The following is a 25,282-nucleotide window of genomic DNA, read 5'->3' as shown; positions in this document are numbered from 1 at the left end:
CATCTTACCGATGACACAGGTTTTTCAACTTGCACAGTTAAAGTCATACCCCCAAAAATGTACTCCGATTTGCCAACAATGCGACGTTTATTTCTGTCGACAAGTAAAAAACTTTATCAGCCCCATCGGAACGGTTCATTTCTAATCGAGAAACAGCGAGAAATTGCTTCTTGTGAAGATGCTGTTAAAATTCATTCCATCATACATCACCGATTGTCAGCATCTATATTTGCCAAAATGTTGCGTTTCTCGTGGTTTGCATTCAAACTATCTGAAGAAAGAGAGAATTTTCAAAATTTCAACGATGTGTGTTTTCCCTTAGAAACTTTGAACATTCCCTGTAAATGCGGGAAAACTGCGTTCGCTCGATGTAACACATGCCGTTTCAGTTTATGTTTTCCATGTCTGTATGACAAATACCATCCTGCAATGTGTGATGTCGAGAGCACATCCGACGAGTAATTGTATATTACTGTTGTAGTCTGGCATATTGTGACTCACAGTATTACTGATTATGAATAACATCATTCGCATCATTACACATACAAGTTTGACTTGCGCTTTCCAAAGCCGTCCCTCGTCCTTGAAAATTTAATTAAGAATAGTAAATAGTAAGATAACATATGACATCCTTCTATAACTTAGTGAAAGTGCACGTGGTTTTCTTCATTGTATTAACTCTCAAATGTCGTACAAATTAAATAATATGACCAGTGATGAAAAAATAGAATAATGATTAAGTCTGAGCGAGAGTCGCACCGTCGCCTCAGATATATGTTAGCGATATTGGAACGCTCGCCTCAAAAAATGGTTCAAAAGGCTCTGAGCACTATGGGACCTATCGTCTGAAGTCATCAGTTCCCTAGAACTTGGAGCTACTTAAACCTAACTAACCTAAGGACATCACACACATCCATGCCCGAGGTAGGATTCGAACCAGCGACCGTAGCGGTCGCGCGGTTCCAGACTGTAGCGCCTAGAACCGCTCGGCCACCCCGGCCGTCCCCTCGCCTCATCCATGACCTTCTCGTGACGCGCGAACGCTAATCACTCGACCACAATGACTTTTTACGTCTGTCACCTTCGTATCGATACATCAGTTAAACAATAAACGCGGAAAACTTCTCTTGCGATTTTCTCTGAATTGCTGGAGTAGTGCATCTTACCGTTGTGGCCGAGCGGTTCTAGGCGCTTCAGTCCGGAACCGCGCTGCTGCTACGGTCGCAGGTTCGAATCCTGCCTCGGGCATGGATGTATGTGATGTCCTTAGGTTAGTTAGGTTTAAGTAGTTCTAAGTCTGGGGGACTGATGACCTCAGATGTTAAGTCTCACAGTACTTAGAGCCATTTGAACCATTTTGTTCTTTTAGTGGCCTACTAAAAATGTACAAAGTTTGAAGTAAATCCGTGACCCCGACGTCGTGGCCTCTCCTTGTAAACGGGTGATGTTTTTCCGCTTTCCCTATATGCTGTGCAAATCTTCGATGTTAGCCGAGCGGTCTTAGGCACTGCAGTCATGGACTGTGCGGATGGTCCCGGCGGAGGTTCGAGTCCTCCCTCGGGTGTGTGTGTTTGTCCTTAGGATAATTTAGGTTAAGTAGTGTGTAAGCTTAGGGACTGATGGCCTTAGCAGTTAAGTCCCATAAGATTTCACACACATTTGAACATTTTTTGAATCTTATATGCGGTGCCGAATCGCCAAACACTTCAGCTACCTTGATTACGGATTCATCGACCGTACTAGCAGCAACAGTTTTCCCACGATGCAATTCACTTAAAAGGGAACCTCCCCATCGCACCCCCCTCAGATTTAGTTATATGTTGGCCCAGTGGATAGGCCTTGAAAAACTGAACACAGATAAATCGAGAAAACTGGAAGAAGTTGTGAGGAACTATGAAAAAAAATTAGTAAAATATACAAACTGAGTAGTCCATGCGAAGATTGGCAATATCAAGGACAATGGGAGTCAAGGAGCGCCGTGGTCCCGTGGTTAGCGAGAGCAGCTACGGAAAGAGAGGTCCTAGGTTCAAATCTTCCCTCGAGTGAAAAGTTTAATTTTTTATTTTCAGATTATGTGACAAACTCTTACGTTTTCATCACTTTTTTGGGAGTGATTATCACATACACAAGAAAACTTAAATCGGGCAAGGTAGAAGAATCTTTTTACCCATTCGCTAAGTGTACATGTTAGGTGGGCCGACAACATATTCCTGTCATGTGACGCACATGCCGTCACCAGTGTCGTATAGAATATATCAGACGTGTTTTTCTGTGGAGGAATCGGTTGACCTATGACCTTGCGATCAAATGTTTTCGGTCCCCACTGGAGAGGCACGTCCTTTCGTCTACTAATCGCACTGTTTTGTGGTGCGGTCGCAAAACACAGACACTAAACTTATTACAGTGAACAGAGACGTCAATGAACGAACGGACAGATCATAACTTTGCGAAAATAAAGAAATTCAAATTTTCAGTCGAGGGAAGACTTGAACCAAGGACCTCTTATTCCGCGGCTACTCACGCTAACCACGGCGCTCCTGAGCTGACATTCTCCTTGATGTTGCCTATGTTGCGCATGGACTACTCAGTTTGTATATTTTGCTTATTTTTTTCATAGTTCCACACAACTTCTTCCTGTTTTCTCGATTGATCTGTGTACAGTTTTTCAAGGCCTATCCACTGTGCCAACTTATAACTAAATCTGAGGGGGGTGCGATGGGGAGGTTCCCTTGTTAGATTTGATGTAATGCATTCACAGCTACACAGAGGTCTGCTATCACCAGGACGTATTGAGGACATCGCAGAGGCGCCTCTCGTGGTTCAGATACAACAGTGCAACCTGGAGGCTCGACTAGCATCTGCATTTCTTGCAGTGTTTGCATATTTTTTGTTGAGCGCCTGCAGCTGACCTGTGCGTGTCTACAGGTGGAGCTGACAATCCGCACGCTGCCCGAGCTGCCGGCGGGCGCGCAGTACCGCTGCGTGTTCGGCTCGTCGGAGCCGATCGACGCGACGGTGACGGCGTCTGGGCTGTGGTGCCGCACGCCCGCCGTGGCCGGCCGGCCCACCATCCCGGAGGGGCGCGATCACGTGCTCGTGCCGCTCTCCGTCCGCTCCTCCGAAACCAACAAGGACTTCGTCAGCCGCAACTTCGCCTATTTCGACTGCTCGCGCCACTCGACGTGCGCCGACTGCGTGCGCTGCCAGTGGGCTTGCAGCTGGTGCGTCTACGAGAACCGCTGCACGCACAACGCGACCGCCTGTCAGCGCACTGTCATCAGCGGCGAAAACGTGAGTACTGCTACGCGCTGCGCAGCGAGCTAAAATCCGACACCGGATCTGGCGGATTCGAATATCACAAACGGAGAAAAGACATCCCGTTTCGGGCTGCGAATCGCCGGCAGTACTCGTAACCACAGCAAAATGTTTTTGATTTTTTATTTCCAAGCGGTGATCACACAAAATTTGTCGTCTTTCGGTTCGTAATGACCGTCTTCAGATCTGTCAGGAACAAGGAAGCAAAATACAGGGTGTCCGAAAAGTCTTTCCCTGAATGAGAATTTCACTCTGCAGCGGAGTGTGCGCTGATATGAAACTTCCTGGCAGATTAAAACTGTGTGCCGGGCCGAGACTCGAACTCGGATTTCCCGCATATCGGGAGCGGTTGCTTTACCTTTTTTTTTTAATGATGAGGGCAACACAAACAGCCGCCCGGAGTGGCCGAGCGGTTAAAAGCGCTACAGTCTGGAACCGCACGACCGCTACGGTCGCAGGTTCGAATCCTGCCTCGGGCATGGATGTGTGTGATGTCCTTAGGTTAGTTAAGTTTAAGTAGTTCTAAGTTCTAGGGGACTTATGACCACAGCAATTGAGTCCCATAGTGCTCAGAGCCATCCAACACAAACACCCAGTCCCCGGCAGAGAAAATCCCCAACACGACGGGGAATCGAACTCGGGACACAGTGATCCAGAATTTGGCTATCCGAGCACGGCGCAGAGCCAGACCCAAACTCGACGTTTTTGAGATTCCCGATTCTCTCGCAATTTGTCTGCTGCTGGTGTGCGGATTAGCCGCGACAGCAGCTAAAACACCTACTTGGGCATCATCATTTGTTGCAGGCGTGGTTGACGTTCCACATGTAGCTGAACACTTCCTGTTTCCTTAAATAACGCAACTGTCCGGCGAACGGTCCGGACACTTGGATGATGTCGTCCAGGATACCGAGCAGCATACATAGCACACGCCCGTTGGGCATTTTGATCACAATAGCCATACATCAATACGATATCGACCTTTTCCGCAATTGGTAAACGGTCCGTTTTAACACGGGTAATGTATCACTATGCAAATACCGTCCGCACTGGCGGAATGTTACGTGATACCACGTACTTATACGTTTGTATTACAGCGTCATCTATCACAAAGCGAAAAAAGTGGTCCAACTAAAACATCCATATTTCATTACGTAGTACACGAATATGTAATAAAAATGGGGGTTCCTATTTTAAAAAACTCAGTTGATATCCGTTTGACCTATGGCGGCGCCATGTAGCAGGCCAACCATAGCGCCATCTGATTTTCCCCCTTCAAGCTAGACGAGTTTAGTTCTTTGCAGTTGTTTCGTTTGATGCTTATTTCGTGAGATATTTCGTGAGATATTTGGCCCGGTTACTATCAATGGACCACCCTGCTCGCAGGAGAGCTTCCGTAAAGTTTGGAAGGTAGGAGACGAGGTACTGGCAGAAGTAAAGCTGTGAGGGCGGGGCGTGAGTCGTGCTTGGGTAGCTCAGTTGGTAGAGCACTTTCCCGCGAAAGGCAAAGGTCTCGAGTTCGAGTCTCGGCCCGGCACACAGTTTTAATCTGCCAGGAATTTTCAAAGTCTTTCCCTGTTTACATAAATTGATAACTCAGGCTAGAAGTAAGATACAAATATGAAACTGGTGTCTAATTGTTTACAAACTATCAAAGTTTTTTTCACACATCAGTAAACTTCCACATGAGCACCCTTGGTAGCACGTAGCACATCTAAGCGATATTCAATTTCCGTCCACACATTAGCCAACATCACTGGAGGGATCGATTCAACGACTGTGGTTATCCGTTGCCGCAGGATTTCAAGATCTGGTACACGTGTTCGGTAGACTTCGTCCTTGACGTAACCCCATAAAAAGAAGTCTAATGGGGCTATGTCAGGAGAGCGGGGAGGCCAAACCGTTGGCCCATCACGACCAATCCATCGCCCAGGAAAGGTCATATCGAGATGGGCACGCACGTCCAAACCCCAATGAGGCGGTGCACCGTCTTGGTGAAACAAGACATCGGGGTGACACTGAAGCAGCTGAGGTACAGCATACAGTTGCAACATGTCCAGATACACTGCGGATGTGTTGGTAGCCTCAGCGAAGAAGAATGGCCCGATAATTCGATCGTGCAATAGCGCGCACAAAACATTCACCTTTGGACTGCCTCTGGTGCACTCCGTGACCTCGCCAGGGGGTTGTGAACCTCAAATGCGCACATTATGGCGATTCACTACTCCACTGACAAAAAAGGTCGCTTCGTCGGAAAAGGCAATTCGTCTGAGATAACCATCATCGTCCTCAATACGCGATAGCATTTCGACCGCAAAGTCATATCGACGTGTACTGTCATTGGGCAACAAGGCCTGAACGATTTGCACTTTGTATGCCTTAAACAATAAACGTTTGTGAAAAAAACTTTGATAGTTTGTAAACAAGTAGACACCAGTTTCATATTTGTATCTTACTTCTAGCCTGAGTTATCAATTTATGTAATCAGGGAAAGTCTTTTCGGACACCTTTTCAGTTGCTAGATAGTCTTCATATTGTAAACAATAAATCAGGACTTGGAAGAGCAGTTGAACGGAATGGACAGAGTCTTGAAAGGAGGATATAAGATGAACATCAACAAAAGCAAAACGAGGATAACAGAATATACTCGAGTTAACTCGAGTGAAGCTGACGGAATTAGATTAGGAAATGAGACACTAGAAGTAGTAAAGGAGTTTTGCTATTTGGGGAGCAAAATAACTGATGATGGTCGAAGCAGAGAGGATATAAAATGTAGACTGGCAATGGCAAGGAAAGCGTTTCTGAAGAAGAGAAATTTAACATCGAGTATAGATTTAAGTGTCAGGAAGTCGTTTCTGAAAGTATTTGTGTGGAATGTAGCCATGTATGGAAGTGGAACATGGACGATAAATAATTTGGACAAAAAGAGGATAAAAGCTTTCGAAATGTGGTGCTACAGAAGGATGCTGAACATTAGATGGGTAGATCACATAACTAATGATCAGGTACTGAATAGAACTGGGGAGAAGAGCAGTTTGTGGCACAACTTGACTAGAAGAAGGGATCGATTGGTAGGACATGTTCTGAGGCATCAAGGGATCACGTTTAGTATTGGAGGGCAGCGTGGTGGGTAAAAATCGTAGAGGGAGACCAAGAGATGAATACACTAAGCAGATTCAGAAGGATGTAGGCTGTAGTACGTACTGGGAGATGAAGCAGCTTGCACAGGATAGAGTGGCATGGAGAGCTGCATCAAACCAATCTCAGGACTGAAGACCACAACAACAACAAATCATGACGCAATTAAAATGTACTAATTTCACATATATAGAAAATATTAGCTAAAAATATGATGAAATGTACCTGACTAACGCAAACTAAGCCTAATATGACGAAGCCAAGGTGGCATCGACAAAAGATGTAAACAAAAGTAGCTTGCCATCGTCGAACAGTTACAATAACACAATGTAAACCAGGCCACAGCGCCGGGAGAGCGTCGCTACTGTTCACAGAAAACTGTGGTGCAGTTGCGATGCAAAACATGTTTGTGACAAACTCGTAAGGACTTACTACTGTACACATATATAGGGTGTCCCAGGAGGAATAATCAATATCCAGGGATATAACAAGAACGACCATTCCAAACAAAAAAGTCTAGTAAACATGAGCTCTAACATACATAACTTAAGAGCTATGAGTGCTGCTTCATCTTCGATACTGTGAAACAAATCTCTTCTACTACAAGGTCTTTGCTTTCCGTGTTTTGAGAGGTGGTAGTACGAACCATAAGAGGAAAAAAAAGTGACCCGTAAACATGGGCTCTAAAGGGCGTACGTTAAGAGGGTTTTCAACTTTTTTTTTTTTAGGTGGATCAAATGATAAGTCAAACAATACTTCTATCGTTTTATTCATCTGTATTTTACCTGCGTTAAAAAGTTTTTGTCCAAAAATATTAAGGGGTTATTAAGCAAAATGGCGCCGAAGATCGTAATGTACGCCATGTATCGGTAGGCGGGTGGACCTGGTTCACGTAACTGGGTGGTCTGAAACAGACCAGACCAAAAAAAATATTAAAATGTATGAGCGTAGCTACGGTCAAAACCTCTGAAAAGTGAAAAAATGTCGTGCTGTTTGAAAAAAAAAGGTAAGAAAAATCGGCTTTGTTTGGGGATTCAAATGTACGTAATAAATTGATATTTTGAAAATGGTTTAAGTTTTAGAGGTTGCGACCATAGCCAGTTCAATTCTCTACAAAAATAGCTAAGTGTCATCACAATCGGCCGAGTAGTTTTTCAGCAGTCCAAACACCTAGCAAAGAAAATGTGACTTTTAGAAAATCACGTTCAGTCTGCGATGCCTAGAGCATACGCCTTCCTAGATCTAGTAAATCTCGTTGGCGTTCACCGCTTCCTCCCGGGCCGGAGATCTGGCTTCTTTACTGGCCGTAGACGCACTGTGCTCTGAGCGTACAAGGCAGTCCGCGTTGCGCTTTCTACAAAATTCGAACGCCCTGTTGGAAAGTTGAATGCCCATGACATTAATTGGCTGTGTGAGTCCCATGAAGCCGTCGTTGAAGATGACTGTAGCCAAATTGTGTGCAATTTCGACTAGTTGTCTTCCGGAATAATATATGTTTTCGGGAAAGCATCCAAATCAGTGAATTTATAGACTCGTTAGAGTTTTGAGTTTTCGCGCCAACATATATTTCCAGTAAACTGTCATTCGATAGGTCTTCGTGTACAGGTGTGATTGCCTCCGAGCGCCGTCCGTAGGCGCTCAACGATGCGGGACTGCCGGTCCGATGATCGTGTATTTCGACTGTATTCACTAGTTTACGGGCGAAACGGTTTCGCCCACATGTTGTCCATAATATAAGGTATCGGAATATTCAATAAAATAATCGATTTTTTTTAAACATCGACTATAAAACCGCCTTAGGAGCTATGGACACTTTTTCATCTTCGGTGTTGTGAAACATATCTCTTCTACTGAACAAATGCTCGTAGCTCTTGACGTATGCATTTTAGACCCATGTTTACTGGGTATGTCTGAAGGACATTGCAAAGTGAAGATACAGCAGCTGTATCAACACTGATGTAACCATGTTTTGACGGGCTAAAATTACAATAAAATATTTGTCTTTCGCTGTGCGGGAATCACGAAATGTGCGAGCGTAAGAGTTGGATTCCGTGACATATGGAAGTTTGGGTCAGTCCTAGAAGTGTGCTGGAGCAGCCTAAGTGGTTAAGGTGACCGCTAGCGATAAGCTGGAAATCCGATTTCGAGTTCCGGTGCGGCCCAATTTTCGTTTGTCACAAACAGTTGACGTTAATCCGGATTCGCAAAACACGAATCTCTTTCGTAATAATTACCACACTGTAAATGTCAGAGCAGTGTCTGAAGAGCATTTTAATGTGAAGATACAAACACTGTATAAACGCAGACATTGTAACCATCATTGATACCGTTGATCTAATTAAATCAGGCGGTGTTGAAGGAAGTAGATTAGGAATGAGACACGAAAAATAGTAGGTGAGTTTCTCTATTTGGACAGCAAAATAAATGGCGGGCAGAGTTATAGGAAATACAAAATTCAGATTGACAATAGCAAGACAAATGTTTACAAAAAAAGAGAAATTTGTTAACATAGAATATAAATTTAAATGTTAGGAAGTCTTCTCTGTAGGTATTTTTCTGGGATATGTCTTGTAAGGAATTGAAATGTAGGCGAGAAGCGATTTTGATAAGAATAAAATAAAAATTTCTGAAATGTTGTGCAACAGAAGAATACCGAAGGTTAGCTGGGTAGATCGGCTAACTCATAAGTACTGAATAGAATTGACTAAAAGAAGAAACTGGTTGGTGGGACACATTCTTAGGCATTAAGGAATTGTTGATTTAGCAACGGAGAGAATTGGGCTGGCAAAAGTTGTAGAGGGTGACCAAGGCGTGACTACAGTAAGCAGGTTCAAATTTATGTAGATTGCAGTTGTACAAAGATGGAGAGGCTTCCACAGGATAGACCAGCATGGAAAGCCGCATCAAACCAGTTTTCGGACGACAAAAAGATATGATTAGATATTGTTGTGCTGTCCTCTGCACTTAAGTTCTTATTCTGAAAGTTTTTAAAATAAAAGGAAGAACCCACTGTCGATGCTGCAGCGTAACGGACACATTATGGTGTGCAAACACGGAGAAAACTTTGAGCTATGGCCGATATATTCGTCCTGAAAGAATCAGCAACTTTATTGATATTTAAAAAAAATTATCGTCTATTTTTTCAGTCTCAGTTGCACAGTTTTAATTACATGAGATGTTTCGATCACTCTGGATAACCTTCATATGGAAGTAGTTGTGTCAGCAATCCGTTTTGTCTGTTCAGAATCTCATATCACAGTACTCTGATATGAAGTTCTGAATACGAAGATGTGTTGCTGGCGCAACTGCTTAAATCTGAGGTTATGAACAGACAAGACAGGATTTTGACGTAACCACTTCGATCTGAAGATGATCCACAGTGATCGAAACATGTCACGTAATTAAAAATGTGCTACTGAGACTGAAAAATAAATGAGAATTGCTACACCGATTCAGTATGATCGAGCTTAGTTTTAGAGAACTTTCCCAGTAAGAATCCGTCTACCGTTTCCTTTCCGCAGAACTGGAGTCACGTATTGATGCAGCGTTATATCGTTCCGAGCTGTTTCCAGCCGGCCATCAGACCTGCGTGATTGATTAGACTGTCTTAACGCTGATGCCGCGGTGACATGCAAGTAAATACATGTCTCGAGCAACCAATTTGTCTTAACAACTGTTTCATGTGAGGCTCGGGGATCGTATTTTTTTACTTCGACTCGCCTGTGCGGGAATGTGAGTAAATCTCCGACCAATCTCTCCTGTTGTCGCCAGTTAAGCATAAGGTCTTACCAAAACAATGTTGTTCGTTACTCTTTGGCCGCCAATTTTGGCGCTAATTGCGCTTAGAGAACTATGCTTGTGTTGCGCGATAAGTAACTTATATGTCTTTATCACCGTCCTCAGTTTCCAATTTGCCTGTGTCTTAGTAGAGTTTTGGAGCTGGTTTTTTACGATTATAGTGGGGGAATCCGCTTGCAGTTATTCATAAATGTCTGGAGATCGTTTTCATACGTGGAGTTTCAGTTATTGACTAAAGACATTGTTCTGAATGGCCTGGAGTTATCGTAGCCGTGTTTTACAAAATTTAACCCAAGCGCAATGTCGTTAAAATTCTCGGTTACAGAGTGGTTTTTCACGATCGTATTTAGATTTTGGTGCAGTTCTTTCCTTTAAAGATATGCCAATAAATAATAGCATTTGGTAAAACATAACTCAGAGATACATTATTAAAGATGCCCAGAGAATTGAGTCGTCATTGATCGGTGTATTCTTTTTTGTGAGGAGAACAGTATCACTTTTTTTCTGTACTTGATTTAACTACATTTTCTCTAAAGCAGTTTTGGACCAAGTTCAGTTCTTCTTGAAACTTTATACTAATGACGACGGTAAGACATCATAATAGCAGACCACAGTGCAGTATCATCAGTCCCTGAACGTTGTCCTTAGTGACCAGACATTTCATTACTGGTGAATTCTGAAACGAGCAGACTCAAAACTCAACCATCGGATATCGTTATTCGTAAAGGCGCACGACAACCAATGCACTGCCACATATCATTCTTTTTGTGTGCCTAGAGTAAAATCAAAAAGACGTACGGGGAAAAATACAAGAAAAGTAAAAGATCATGATAAAAGAATGTTTGCGAGATATGCCGTTGCTGCTCGAGCAAAGAATAAATTCGGCTGAGGTCTTGACGACAAAAATGGATTGTATTATGTGGAAACGATACGGTTAAAATAAATATCCCCAACACAAAAGTATTGTCTAGAGGTTCAAATGGTTCAAATGGTTCTGAGCACTATGGGACTTTACTTCTGAGGTCATCAGTCCCCTAGAACTTAGAACTACTTAAACCTAACTAACTTAAGAACATCACACACATCCATGCCCGAGACAGGATTCGAACCTGCGACCGTAGCGGTCGCGCGGTTCCAAACTGTAGCGCCTAGAACCGCTCGGCCACTCCGGCCGGCTCTAGAGGTAAAGAAGAGAAAATTAAGATGCGAATTATTGTTACAATGAATTAGAGACAGTAGAATTGTTTGCTTATCTATGCAGTAATATGTGCAGATTTGGCGGATTAAAGTAAATATACGAAGTACAATCGTTCAAGTGTCTTCAGCAAGAAGAAGATTTCTGTATCTCAGTGTAGTAAACTTTTAATTGTGTATGTGTTCGGTCTGTCTGGCTTTGTGGTTGTGAAAACTGAACGTTTTGAACTGCAGAGGAGGTTGAATTAAGTTGAGGTGCCGTGCTACACACGAGCATGGCATGTAAGGAAACTTTTAATACCGCTATTCGAAGAGCAGATGACGGGAGAGTCTATGGAACTCCGTCACAAGCAGACGAAGGCGACAAATTGAGTATATAATGTGCTCAACAATGAAAACATATTATCTGAAAGAGAGGCAGAGGAGGATTATACTATATGAACAAAATTTTGAGAAAACACAGTTTATACAATTCTGTACAGTAAATGGCATAATACCATTGATAAACATAGACTATGAACAGATGTCTGTTACTGAGGCAGAATACTCAAAATTTCTGGGTGTGTGCATTGATGAGAAATTGAATTGGAAGAAACACTTCGATGATCTGCTGAAACGGTTAGGTTCAGCTACTTATGCTATTAGCGTTATTGCAAATTTTGATGATAAATAACAGTAAATTAGCCTTCTGTGCCTATTTTCATTCACTTCTTTCATATGTTATCAAATTTTGGGGCAATTCGTGATTAAGAGAGAAAATATTCATTGCACATAAGCGTGTAATCAGAATAATAGCTGGAGCCCACCCAAGATCACCTTGCAGACATTTGTTTAAGGAACTCGGGATATTCACAGTACCTTCGCAATACATATATTCACTTACGAAATTTATCGTTAATAAACCATCCCAATTCAAAAATAACAGCGACGTGCATAGTTACAACACTAGGAGAAAGGATGATCTTCACTATTCTGGATTATATCTCACTTTGGCACAGAAAGGGGTGAATTTTGCTGCTACAAAAATCTTTGGTCATTCGCCAAGTAGTATTAAAAGTCTGACAGATAGCCAACCAACATTTAAAAGCAAATTAAAAGAATTTCTGAATGACAACTCATTCTACTTAATAGATGAATTCTTAGATATGAAGTAGTAACGGTAAAAAACTTAATTATTTTGTGTAAATAAAACTAATTTTAAAGTGACACGTTCCACATCATTACGAAATGTCGTATTCATGATCCATGGAACAAGGATTAATGTATGTATGTATGTAAATTGTGGAAGTTGTATACTGTCATAGTTACGAAGAGCAGTTGAAGAAATGTTCGAAGACAAGACCTTCTGCTGAACAGTCTTCGAATTGTTTACTAATTACATAAAGTAGTTGTCCGCCCATCCCCCTCAAAGAAGGCATTAGACCGATACAGATTATCTGTTTAAGACACTGGTAACCACTTCTTCGTTCTTTCCTAAATATTTTCTTGGTTCAGAGTCATTATTGCAGCCATCTAGTTGCATCTCATACGCAAATTATGCGCGTTCACGATCATCTCAAGTCTTTTTATTGCATCGCTCGCCTTTTACTGATAGCAAAAAAAGTAAGGCCAAATTTTAGAGTGGGATCATGACTAAGAGAACCTGACAGCGAACATCAGGCGGCGCCCACTGTATATTATGGAATTTTTATTGAATCAATGGACGCCTTGTGCTGAGAAGCAGCGTCGGTTACTTGACCGCTGGCTGTGCGTAATACGGGTCAAGGAGTGGCCAAGCCGGGCCACGATAGCCGCTCGGCTATCGGAGAGTAGTGCACAGCTACCATACATCAGTGCCCGTGACGTAATGGTCTGCAATACCTTACGTCGCGCTACCGCCTCATCAGATGTACGCCCGTCACGATCGTCGTGTTTTAAGAAATAAATGAGCATCTCAGAAGGACAGATGCTCTCGAGATATCCGTGTGACGTCTGCCCTCCCTCCCTCCTTCCAACCCCTCCCCCAACCCCCCCCCCCCCAACTCTCTCTCTCTCTCTCTCTCTCTCTCTCTCTCTCTTACTGTTTGTAATGGATACCGAGTTCAGATGTGGGCGGGACTTTTTAACCTGGCAAACACGAATTACTCTTCGTGAATTCGAAATCTGGCGCCTCCGCTTCTGCTGTTAGCCGTCGAATTTGGAGGTCTGCATCATGCCAGACAGCACATTTGCCCTACGCCCAGAACTTCCATGGCAATGATTTGTGAGTTACATGAGCCCTTCGTGTTCTCTGCTGTTTTGTTTGCTGTTCTTTTGGAGCGAACACCGGTGTTGAAATTTAACTCAACTTTCTCAGACCTCCTGAATATTAGGTCCATTAAGGGCTTGGCTGAAGTCACTAGATTTTTGATCCGAGTTCCCACCCACCCGAAATCATTTAAAACAACGGCATTTATGTGAGAATAATGATACCGCCACCGTTTCGACATATCACAAAATTGAGCAGAAAGATATTTTTAGGCACTCACAAATGTTCTGACGATTTTTGCTTATCACGTTGAATAGTATTTTCGTTGTGTTTATCTTATATGGAACGCATGTTTCTTGTGTTGACTCAAACATCTTTGAACTTATAAAAGTACTGAAGAGCCAGTTGAATGACAACAGGAGTAAACACTACAATAACTCAAATCGTGAACTGCTCACTAACGGAATAGTGGTATTCGGTCCGATGCACTGCTATGTACACGGATATCCGTAATAATAGTTTGGTCAGCCTTATGTGGAATTTTACTGGTCGCAAATCAGGATCCATGGTGAAACCACTGTCTAGTGTTGTGTGAACCTTTCGGATGATCAGAATCATTCCAGCAGAGCCGTAGAACTTCCTCCGTTTTTTTAAACATAATTCGCATTCGTAGCCTACAATCCTCCATGATAATGCGCAAGTTTTGCTCGACTGATCCTACAGGATCACACTCACCAGCGTTTGGAACTTGGGATATTGACTTCCAGTTGAATACAAATTGCCTTCACACACAGACTAGAAGACAGATGCTTTTGTTTGGCCTCTGTTTTCATAGTGAAGGCCCTGTATGCACAGCTTTTTTAGGAGAAAACGATCATTTGATAACCTGTGACACAAATGAAGCCTAAAAAATCATGTAAAAGTAAACTCTAGTCTTAGCGGTACCCATCATGCCTATTTGAAACTGTCATGTTTCAGAACGATACAAGTTATAGTAAATTAACAGCTCATCAATTGTGATTTTATTGTAAGTTTCACTATACAATTAATCAAAATTACCACCACCAGCTTCATTTTATTCCAGTTTCTGTAAACAGATGCGCATTGGTTATTGCGAGTGATGCACATGAACAGTTCAAATGCGAGCAGGCAGTTCGTACCTTGCTTACATCAGGTTCTAATGGTCCCCACAGCAACCAGTCCCACAAACACCAATATGTCAGACGACTCAAGTAACTAACGTGACAAACGTCATGACTTTCAAACTGCTGTGTTTCGGTCATCGTTGGGAAATAAGCATATGTTGTTTTCCTGCTCCTCGATTGTTCGTATAATTTTCTAACGCATACTAATTCCGAAACTCAAATTGCAGACCTCAGTGGCTGCTCGTTAAGAAGAACTGAGTAAGGTCCTGTAATGGTAGAACTCCGGATTTACATTCGGGAGGACGGAAGTTCAGACCCCCGTCCAGGCATTAAAATGAACATATTTCGTGGTTTCCCCGAGTTAGGGTACATTCTTGTACTGTTTCTTTAAAAAATACACGGTCAATTTCCTTCCACATCATCCCGAGTTTTTGCTACGTCTCTTATGACTACGTCGTCCATGGGGCGCTAAACGCCAATATGTATTTCTTTTCCTTTCGTTAAAGAGAAATGGCTCTGAGCACTATGGGACTTAACTTCTAAGGTCATCAGTCCCCCAGAACTTAGAACTACTTAAACCTAACTAACCTAAGGACATCACATACATCCATGCCCGAGGCAGGATTCGAACCTGCGACCGTAGCGGCCGCGCGGTTCCAGACTGTAGCGCCTTTAACCGCTTGGCCACCACGGCCGGCTGTTAAAGAGAGCGTATAACATCTTCGCGATAACTTATACCTGTCGTGGTTTAATTCACTGTGCTTCGCATGCGATGTCGCCCTCAAGGGGCGGCGAATGGAAGCGTTTACTTCAATGGAGACTTGAGTTCACAAGTGGCTGCCCGAAAAGCTGGCGGCACCTGAGGTGGAAGAGCAGGGCGGTGTAGTCGTAAGAACGCACAGTTGGTCAACTCGGCTATTGATCTCTGTGCCTTTGTATGAACCGTTCATTTCCCATGCCGCCGTTAGAGCTGAATGCCCCCATCTGCCTCCCTTGCCCTGCACCATTCCCTCTTCCGCTTCTACTTGTAAGCATATCGCGGTGAAAGCAACAACTTTATCTCTTTTGCGCCAGCGCTCTCTATAGAGTTTTACAGTAGGATGCGTGACAAAAGTTACTTCTTCCTTCTGAAAACCTGTTAGCGTTTTACTCCAAACGAGTGACTGCGAAATACATGACAGCATAAGCCTGTTTTGTCTGGTTACATAACATTCAGCCTATCCACGGAGCAAATTACGTTGAGGGTAGTACAAAGGTAAGTGCCACTCTGTTGTAATAAAATTTACTGTTTGTCATAACTGTTAAACGTACATCATCCATCCAAAAAGTTCCGGCACTGATTTTATTTCTGCCGTATAAGAGACATCAGCGCTGTAACTGCGGTGGCAACTTGAACTAACAACTGTAAACAACAGATGTACATGTGACCAGTCAGTTGTCAGCAGGCAGCGTTAAAGTAGTGGACGTGCGGCCGGTGTGCCGACGTTGTTGTATCACAAACCGCAATTGAGCAACATCTCTAAATCAAGTGTTCAAAACACTCTCCAGAATGTTTTGAAGAGGAAAGTGTGTCCATAGTTTATTCCGCACACCTCGACTCACGAACAAACACAATGACTCGTGAACGCCTGCCGCAGCTTGACTGAAAAGCAAAACGAGGACAGTTCTATTCTGGAAATAATCATCACGGGTGACGAGGTTTGGTGTCATCAGTAAGAATCTACCACAAAACGACATAAGCGACATTCAAGTCAAAGTGACGCGCGAGTTGAGCAACATCCCAAAAAAGGACTTTCCTGGCGTTTTCGTGTGGTTGTATGAACGTTCTGTGCGTTGTACTGAAGTAGGGGGAGACTATATAGAACAAGTGAAGCGTTAAAACCGCTGTCTTAAGATTTCTGTATTTTTTATTAATCGAATCTCGAAACTTTGTTGGACTGAATGAGGCCTTCAGTAATGTTTCTTCACACACAACCGAAATGAGTCACACCGTATAACAACGCACAGTGATACAGAATGTAACTGTCAAATAGTTCAGCCCTGGGTAAAGCAAATGGCAGGCGTTAGCGTTTTTGTTTGTGAAAGGAGATTTCCCTGTGTGGCTTCTTAGTTCTTCATTTCACCTGATCAACGGGTTACCTCTACCAGCATTGCTATTATGTCATCTATTTAGATTGCCCTCATAAACTATGAAAAACCTAGTATTTAAAATTTAACAATGTTAATTTTACTCTTGTCGGCACGTATACAAATAGAATCTGATGTTCCCATATTTTAAACCGCTTTGTAACCTAGAGCACAGTGCTACACACGTATTTGTGATTCTTGGATGAGTGAAGTAGGTGGCGACAGGGATGTGCGGATAAGGGTCAAATGGCTCTGAGCACTATGGGACTTAACATCTGAGGTCATCAGTCCCCTAGAACGTAGAACTACTTAACCCTAACTAACCTACGGACATCACATACATCCGTGCCCGAGGCAGGATTCGAACCTGCGACCGTAGCCGTCGCGCGGTTCCAGACTGTAGCGCCTAGAACCGCTCGGCCACTCCGGCCGGCAAACAGATGACGGTGGGTGACCAGGTGAATGCATAATAGAAGGTATCGAGAACGAAGGAGGGAGATGCATATCAGATACAATGATTATTGTTTTTTAGTTTCCCGAGTTACGGAAACGTTGCAGAGAAATGTTTTGCATATGCAGTGGCAATTTAAGATAAGTGCTTGAAAAATGTACGACTTGGCGGAATCTTGAAGAATTATCGTATGCAGGAATATATGTAGCTATTATTCGCATGGTCCATCGCTGCTTGCATTGGGAAGAATAATTTTCTATCGAATAGCCAATAATCCACGCATTCGTCAGAGATATAATCCACGCATTCGTCAGAGATATAACCACAGAGAAAGGGTGGGCAAAAAAATTGTAATTATAACCCTTAATTTTCCTTCCATTCACCTCGAGTGATTTAGATAAAGCTGTAGCTGATGGAAGGAAAGGTGTTTGCAGGCAAATCATATCCAATAGGTAGAAAAGAAAAATTTCATGCTGTATTTATAATTCATTCAGGAGACTTCAATGATCCTTTGCTATCCATCTGTGCCAGACGAAGGCTCATTATCGGCTGTGAAACCGACTTTTAAACGATGCCGTTATGTTCAGGAAGCTAAGTAAGTCAAAGGCAACAAAGAATGATATAGAAACCACGAGTAGCAGCTAATTTGGATAAACACAAGCTAATAAGATTAATTAGAAGAAGGAATACAGATTTACTCGATTACACTATACGATAAGTATGAAGTATGAAAACACCTCCTTGTTCTCTGAGGATACTATTATGCATCGAAAAGTCGAGAGGCGAACATATGAAATCAAATTTAGGTTGGACGAATAGAATTCTTCGATTATTTGGAATAATTACGCTTATCTGCAGCGGAGATCATATGTAAGACTCTCGAGCAACCTATTCAGAACTATCACATGATTGCTTGGGGTTGACTTCCAGTGGCCTGAAGGAAAAAGAGGTACCAGAGACTCGTTGCTAGCGTGGGAAAAGAAGTGGTTAACAATGGAACAAAGTACATGCAGTATGAATTGAGTTACGGAGTGCATGAAAGTTGTTCCATGTAAAGAGAATATGTAGTGTGTGACACCTCGGGCGAGGCGGCCCAATGATCCCTTCAGTGCGGGAACCAGTGATGTGTTCGGAGTAGTGAGGATAATGGGCAAGGGCACTACGTTAGTAGTGTGTGGTCAACTTTCCCCATTGATATATAATGGCAGCAAAGTAAATGTGCCTAATATTTCATAGATGTTCGAAACAAAGTTTTCTACGTGGGATAGTACGCATTGGAGGGAGCTGTTTGCTGCATGTTTAATGCTCGGAACTTTTGCATCTATTTGCCAAGGTACATAAGCGACTGTGTTCTATTTCTAGCAACCCTTGGAAAGAAGAGTACAAGTACATCGTTATAACGCTTGTTAATATTTGGATAACACTTACTGCAAAACAGACGATAAATAAAATATGAAGACTAAGGTGCGGTTTCTGTTCCAATATCGGCCATTTGCATGGCAATACAAGTGAAACTGCCTACCCCCGTAGCCGTGGTCGCTAATGCTCGCCTGTGCAGTGGCGCTCGACTCTGAGATAAGTTGATTCGAATATCGGTGGTGGAAAATTTTCACTGTTAGTATTTGGCCGGCAAAGGCCGGAGAGGTCGTGGCGTAAGATTTCTGATCACCAGTCTTTGCGCCAATCGCCTGGATCAAATTCCAAATGTCTGCGCAGTGGCTCATGAAGCGAGAGGATGGTCGCAGGTTCGCATCCTGCCTCGGGCATGGATGTGTGTGATGTCCTTAGGCTACTTAGGTTTAAGTAGTTCTAAGTTCTAGTGGACTGATGACCTCAGATGTTAAGTCCCATAGTACCTTTTTTTGCCCGTCCATTGATTGGAGAAGTTAAGGTCGGCGTCCCCTTTCGTGTTATTCGAGTGGAGGAGGTTATGTACCGGCACCGTGTTTCACCCTCCCCCATCGTGTCGTCATCGTCTTCGTCGTCGTCATCATGCAATACAAACATAACACCATACATCCATACACTCAGCTACATCCCACAAATGCACGTAAACACAACTCTCACATATTCACAAGGAAAGAGGCTACTTTGCGCGGCGGAAGAAAACGCTTTCAGACTAGGTGACTGATTTTACGCCAGTAGTATCATACGAATTTGCTTTGTACGTTTCCAAATAGCCATCGGTCAGAAATGAGTCGTTGCGCAGCTGCGGCCATAAAACGACAGCCAATCACTGACGAGCGCGCGGAAGTGTGTGCATTTAAACTAGCATGCCCCAGTTAGTACCTGTTATGCTAAAGAGCGCACCTGTTATGCTAAAGAGCGCAGTTTCTAATTGTATTAGCTGAAGGTAATGGTTTCAGCTGAACCGCCAAAGCTAAGCAAACTTTGAATTCCTATCCACGGCTAGTTACGTCAGATGCGAGTTTTCTGTGATGTTTAGCGGGTAAAGCTTGATTATTAAATCAACTACGCTTGAAGTACCGTAGTGTCATTAACACTATTAACAGCATAACACAGCAGCAGCTTCGTCAGACAGAGTCACACTGCCAGACACACCCAGAAACGTGTTCTTGCCTGGCAAACTTCCGCGTAATCGTCTCTGATTGGCTGTCATTTTATCGCCATAAACTCCACAACAGTACAATTCCGACCTATGGTTATCGGGAATATTTTGCTCGATTCGATGTGGCCTACTCTGCTTTGACCTTAGTATCAGGTTGTTCCGTATATGCAGCTGAAAAGCCGGCCGGTGTGGCCTAGCGGTTCTAGGCGCTTCAGTCCGGAACCGCGCGACTGCTACGGTCACAGGTTCGAATCCTGCCTCGGGCATGCATGTGTGTGATGTCCTTAGATTAGTTAGGTTTAAGTAGTTCAAAGTTATAGGGGACTGATGACCTCAGATATTAAGTCCCATAGTGCCCAGAGCCATTTAAACCATTTATTGCAGTTGTAAAATCAAGCTTGTAATGGAATGAATAAACAAAGATTGGGGTTTAACGTCTCGTCAACGAAGTAGTCACTGTTGAGAGAGCTGAAGCTCATTTAGGACAAGGACTGGGAAGCAGCCATGTCCTTTAGAAGGCACGCATCCAATTGCCGAAAATAATAAATTTAGGAAAATTACGGAAATTCTGAATCTGAATCCAGTCAGTATAAATTGAATTTTCACTCCTTTCATCACGCATATGGACATTTGTGTTGCGTTCCCCACATTAAATCATAGTAAATGTGCTTCTGAATACATATTGGAAATTTGGAAAGGGTGTTAGGGTTGTGAGAGAGGAAAGTAAATCTTTGAGATTTGCCGATGACATTCTAATTCACTCAGAGACGGCAAGAGACTTGCAAGGTCAGTTGAGCGGAATGGACAGAGTCTTGAAAAGATGTTATAAGATGAACGTCAACAAAAGTAAAGGAATGGTAATGGAATGTAGGCGATGCTGAAGGAATCAGATAAGCAACTGCGGCGCTAAAAGTAGTAGATGGGTTTTGCTATTTGGGCAGCAAAATAACTGACGATGGCCGAAGTAGAGAAGATATCAAGTGCAATAACAAGAAAGGAGTTTCTGAAGAAAATAAATGTTTTAATACCGAATATAAATTTAAACTTTAGAAAGCAGTTTCTTAAGTTATTAGTGTGGAGTGGTGTCTTACGCGTGAGACATAGACGATAAACAGATGAGACAAGAAAAGTATGGAAGCTTGATATTGAATCGAATCTGGGAGAAAAATTTATGGTACAATTTCACTAAAAGAAGGGATCGGTTGATGAGACACTTCCTGCAGCATAAAGAAATTGGCAGGTTGGTAATGGAGGAAAGTGAGGGACGGGGGGGGTAAAAATTGTGGGGGAAGACTAAGGCTTGATTACAATAAGGAAATTCAAAAGAATGTAGGTTGCAGTAATTATGCAGACATGAAAAGGCTTGGATATAGTAGACTGGCGTGGAAAGTTGCATTGGATCGACTTCAGATTAAAGACCATAGCAACCACAAACTATTAGTTCAAATGGCTCTAAGCACTATGGAACTTAACATCTGAGGTCATCAGTCCCCTAGACTGAGAACTACTTAAACCTAACTAACCTAAGGACATCACACACATGCCGAGGCAGGATTCGAACATGCGACTGTAGCAGCAGCACGGTTCCGAACTGAAGCGCCTAGAACCGCTCGGCTACAGCGGCCGGCCAACAAACTGTCCAATCACTGTCGAGTCACATTAATGTAGCCACCTGTCAAAGGCCTAAATAACCATCTTTTGCTGCGCGTACCACTGCAAGACGTACGGGAAGAGAGTCAGTGAGCTTCTGGAAGGTACCGACAGCGATGTGGAGCCATGCCGATACAGTACCGTAGTCACCTGCGCTAGGTTTCTCGGTTTAGAATCCATGGCACATACAATCCAACTGAGATGCTCACACAGATTTTTCCAACTGGGTTTATATTCACGGAGTTTGGTGGCTAAGGGAGTATGGTGCTCATCAAACCAAGTGCTTAACTGCGAGCTGTGTGACACGTTGCATTGTCCTGCTGGTAGATGGCATCGTGCCGAGGAGAAACGAACTGCACGTAGGGGTGGACATTGTCCCCAAGGACAGACACATACTTGTCTTAATCCAGTGTGCTTTCTAGAATGACAAGATCACCCAGGGAAAGTCACGAAAACATTCCCCAGACCATAACACTCCCTCCTCCGACCTGGACCCTTCCGACGATTGTTGCAGAGTGTTTGTTCAGACGTTTCACGCAGTACACGCCAATAATCACCTATCCGATGGAGCATAAAACGTTATTCATCTGAAAAGGCCACCTGTTACCACCCAGCCGGCCGGCGTGGCCGTGCGGTACTAGGCGCTTCAGTCTGGAACCGCTTGACCGCAACGGTCGCAGGTTCAAATCCTGCCTCGGACATGGATGTGTGTGATGTCCTTAGGTTAGTTAGGTTTAAGTAGTTCTAAGTTCTAGGAGACTGATGACCACAGATGTTAAGTCCCATAGTGCTCAGAGCCATTTGAACCATTTTTGTTGCCACTCAGCTGACGTCCAGTTGCAATATTGGCCGCCGACGAATATGGCGTCTGCTTTGGATGTCCATGCACAGCAACGTTCGCTGAACAGTCGTTGAGGAGACACTTTTATTTGCCAGTATATATTTCCCCCACTTCTATCAACTATGGCCCGTAGTGCATCACAGTTGCTTTGGTGCTGGTTTTGAATAGCTCCACTTTGCCATACACGGTATACTTTAACCACGGCGGTACGCGAACAGTTTACGAACTTAGCCATTTCGGAAATGCTACCACCACTGGCCCGAAAACCAACGATCACGCCCTTTTGGACGACAGATAAACCGCTCCGTTTCCGCATTACGACAACGACTGCACTGTATTCTACGTCCCCCCTACACACTTTACATACCTTGAACTGATAGTACTGCCCGCAGTTGTTTGCGAGTGGTTATTGCACGCTGACGTCGAACATAGGCGGTGGTCGCATTAATGTTAATGGACCGTGTATTACAATAATACCAATCCCAAAGAAAGCTGGTGCTGACAGATGTGAAAATTACCGAACTATCAGTTTAATAAGCCACGGCTGCAAAATACTAACACGAATTCTTTACAGATGAATGGAAAAACTGGTAGAAGCCGATTTCGGGGAAGATCAGTTTGGATTCCATAGAAATTTTGGAACACGTGAGGCAATACTGACCATACGACGTATCTTAGAGAATAGATTAAGGAAAGTCAAGCCCACGTTTCTAGCATTTGTAGAGTTAGAGAAAGGTTTTGACAATGTTGATTGGAATACTCTCTTTCATATTGTGAACGTGGCAGTGGTAAAATACAGGGAGCGAAAGGCTATTTACAATTTGTACAGAAACCAGACGGCAGTTATAAGAGTCGAGTGGCAGGAAAGGGAAGCAGTGGTTGGGAAGGGAGTGAGACAGGGTTGTAGCCCAAAAACAAATGTGTGTGAAATCTTATGGGACTTAACTACTAAGTTCATCAGTCCCTAAGCTTACATATTACTTAACCTAAATTATCCTAAGGACAAACACACACACACCCATGCCCGAGAGAGGACTCGAACCTCCGCCGGGACCAGCCATACAGTCCATGAATGCAGCGCCCTAGACCGCTCGGCTAATCCCGCGCGGCCGGTTGTAGCCTATCCCCGATTTTATTCAATCTGTATATTGAGCAAGCAGTAAAGGAAACAAAAGAAAAAGTCGGAGTAGGTACTAAAATCCATGGAAAAGAAATAAAAACTTTGAGGTTCGCCGATGACATTGTAATTCTGTCAGAGACAGCAAAGGACCTGGAAGAGCAGCTGAACGGAATGGACAGTGTCTTGAAAGGAAGATGTAATATGAACATCAACAGAATCAAAACGAGCATTATGGAATTAAATCGGGTGATGCTGCGGGAATTAGATTAGGAAATGAGAAGCTTAAAGTAGTAAATGAGTTTTGCTATTTGGGGAGCAAAATAACTGATGATGGTCGAAGTCGAGAGGATATAAAATGTAGACTGGCAATGGCAAGGAAAGCGTTTCTGAAGAAGAGAAATTTGTTAACATCGAGTATAGATTTAAGTGTCAGGAAATCCTTTCTGAAAGTATTTGTATGGAGTGTAGCCATGTATGGAACTGAAACGTGGACGACAAATAGTTTAGACAAGAAGAGAATAGAAGCTTTCGAAATGTGGTGCTATAGAAGAATGCTGAAGATTAGATGGGTAGATCACATAACTAACGAGGAGGTATTGAACAGAATTGGGGAGAAGAGAATTTGTGGCACAACTTGACTAGAAGAAGGGACCGGTTGGTAGGACATGTTCGGAGGCATCAAGGGATCACCAATTTAGTAATGGAGGGGAGCGTGGAGGGTAAAAATCGTAGAGGGAGACCAAGAGATGAATACACTAAACAGATTCAGAAGGATGTAGGTTGCAGTAGGTACTGGGATATGAAGAAGCTTGCACAGGATAGAGTAGCATGGAGAGCTGCATCAAACCAGTCTCTGAACTGAATACCACAACAACAACAACGTAGTTTTAGCGCAGTTTGTCACTTTTTCGACTACGTTACAAACAATGTTCAGACAATGATAACAGAACGATAAAGATCTGAAATTCCTAACGCACAATTCTCTCTGTTCTGCGTTGAGGTTCTGCTAACGCGTGAAAGCACGTGCAGGCTGTGTGCGTAGAGCGGCGCCGACGCCGACCCGTGTGCTCAGCTGTAGCTGCGAAGCTCCGCACCCAAGTTTCGGATCGATAAAAAGGAGAAGGAAGCAGTACGTGTTCTGAGCGTTAGCCTAGCTCAGCACTAACTGCTCTCACCAGCTGCACTTACCCTCACTGTTCTCAATATTTTATTTCCCACGCTCGGGTATTTAGTGGTCTTTTTTACGGTCGTGTGTTTTATGTCTCTCCTAGTGGCGATACTTCTCGAGTAATGATTTGCAGGGTGACTCGATGCCGGAGAGCGAACTGTTGGCTTGCCGGGTACTTGAAACCCAGTTCATGGCTCCAGGCACGGTAGGGACATAAAACGTCACATACGTGAATGTAGACGAGAATAGCAAAATGCTCGTCTCATGCACTTCAACTAAAGTTACTTCGGCAGTCTTTCATTCCTCTCAACTAATTAAAATGTATTTCATGATTATTTAATGATTCAGCAGTAGAGCTGTAGTAAGTACTTCAGCTCAACAATACAAATATTGATTCTTTAGTCAATTTCAGCAAGAAGTCGCAGTTCTGCTAAAGTGCAAGTTACATGTATTGGATTTTAGGGGAAAGAGGGACTCCGAGTTGTTATTATTATTATTATTATTTGAGTTTGGACCCTGTTGGATCACGCGGTACTCTTAGA

General features: G+C 43.3%; 1 protein-coding gene across 1 annotated transcript in view; it reads left to right on the top strand.

Moving 5' to 3' along the window:
• The window catches only part of LOC126184378 (plexin-B), a 981,143-nt gene that overhangs the window by 857,472 nt on the left and 98,389 nt on the right, over window positions 1-25,282 (top strand). Inside the window, exon 6 of the mRNA XM_049926762.1 lies at window positions 2,926-3,291. Within this exon, the coding sequence (XP_049782719.1) occupies window positions 2,926-3,291 (366 nt within the window). The remainder of the gene's footprint in view (window positions 1-2,925; window positions 3,292-25,282) is intronic.

Source organism: Schistocerca cancellata, chromosome 4, assembly GCF_023864275.1.
Source record: "Schistocerca cancellata isolate TAMUIC-IGC-003103 chromosome 4, iqSchCanc2.1, whole genome shotgun sequence".
Taxonomy (NCBI): domain Eukaryota; kingdom Metazoa; phylum Arthropoda; class Insecta; order Orthoptera; family Acrididae; genus Schistocerca; species Schistocerca cancellata.
The sequence above is the reverse complement of the archived record's forward strand: the minus strand, read 5'-3'. Positions and strand labels throughout refer to the sequence as shown.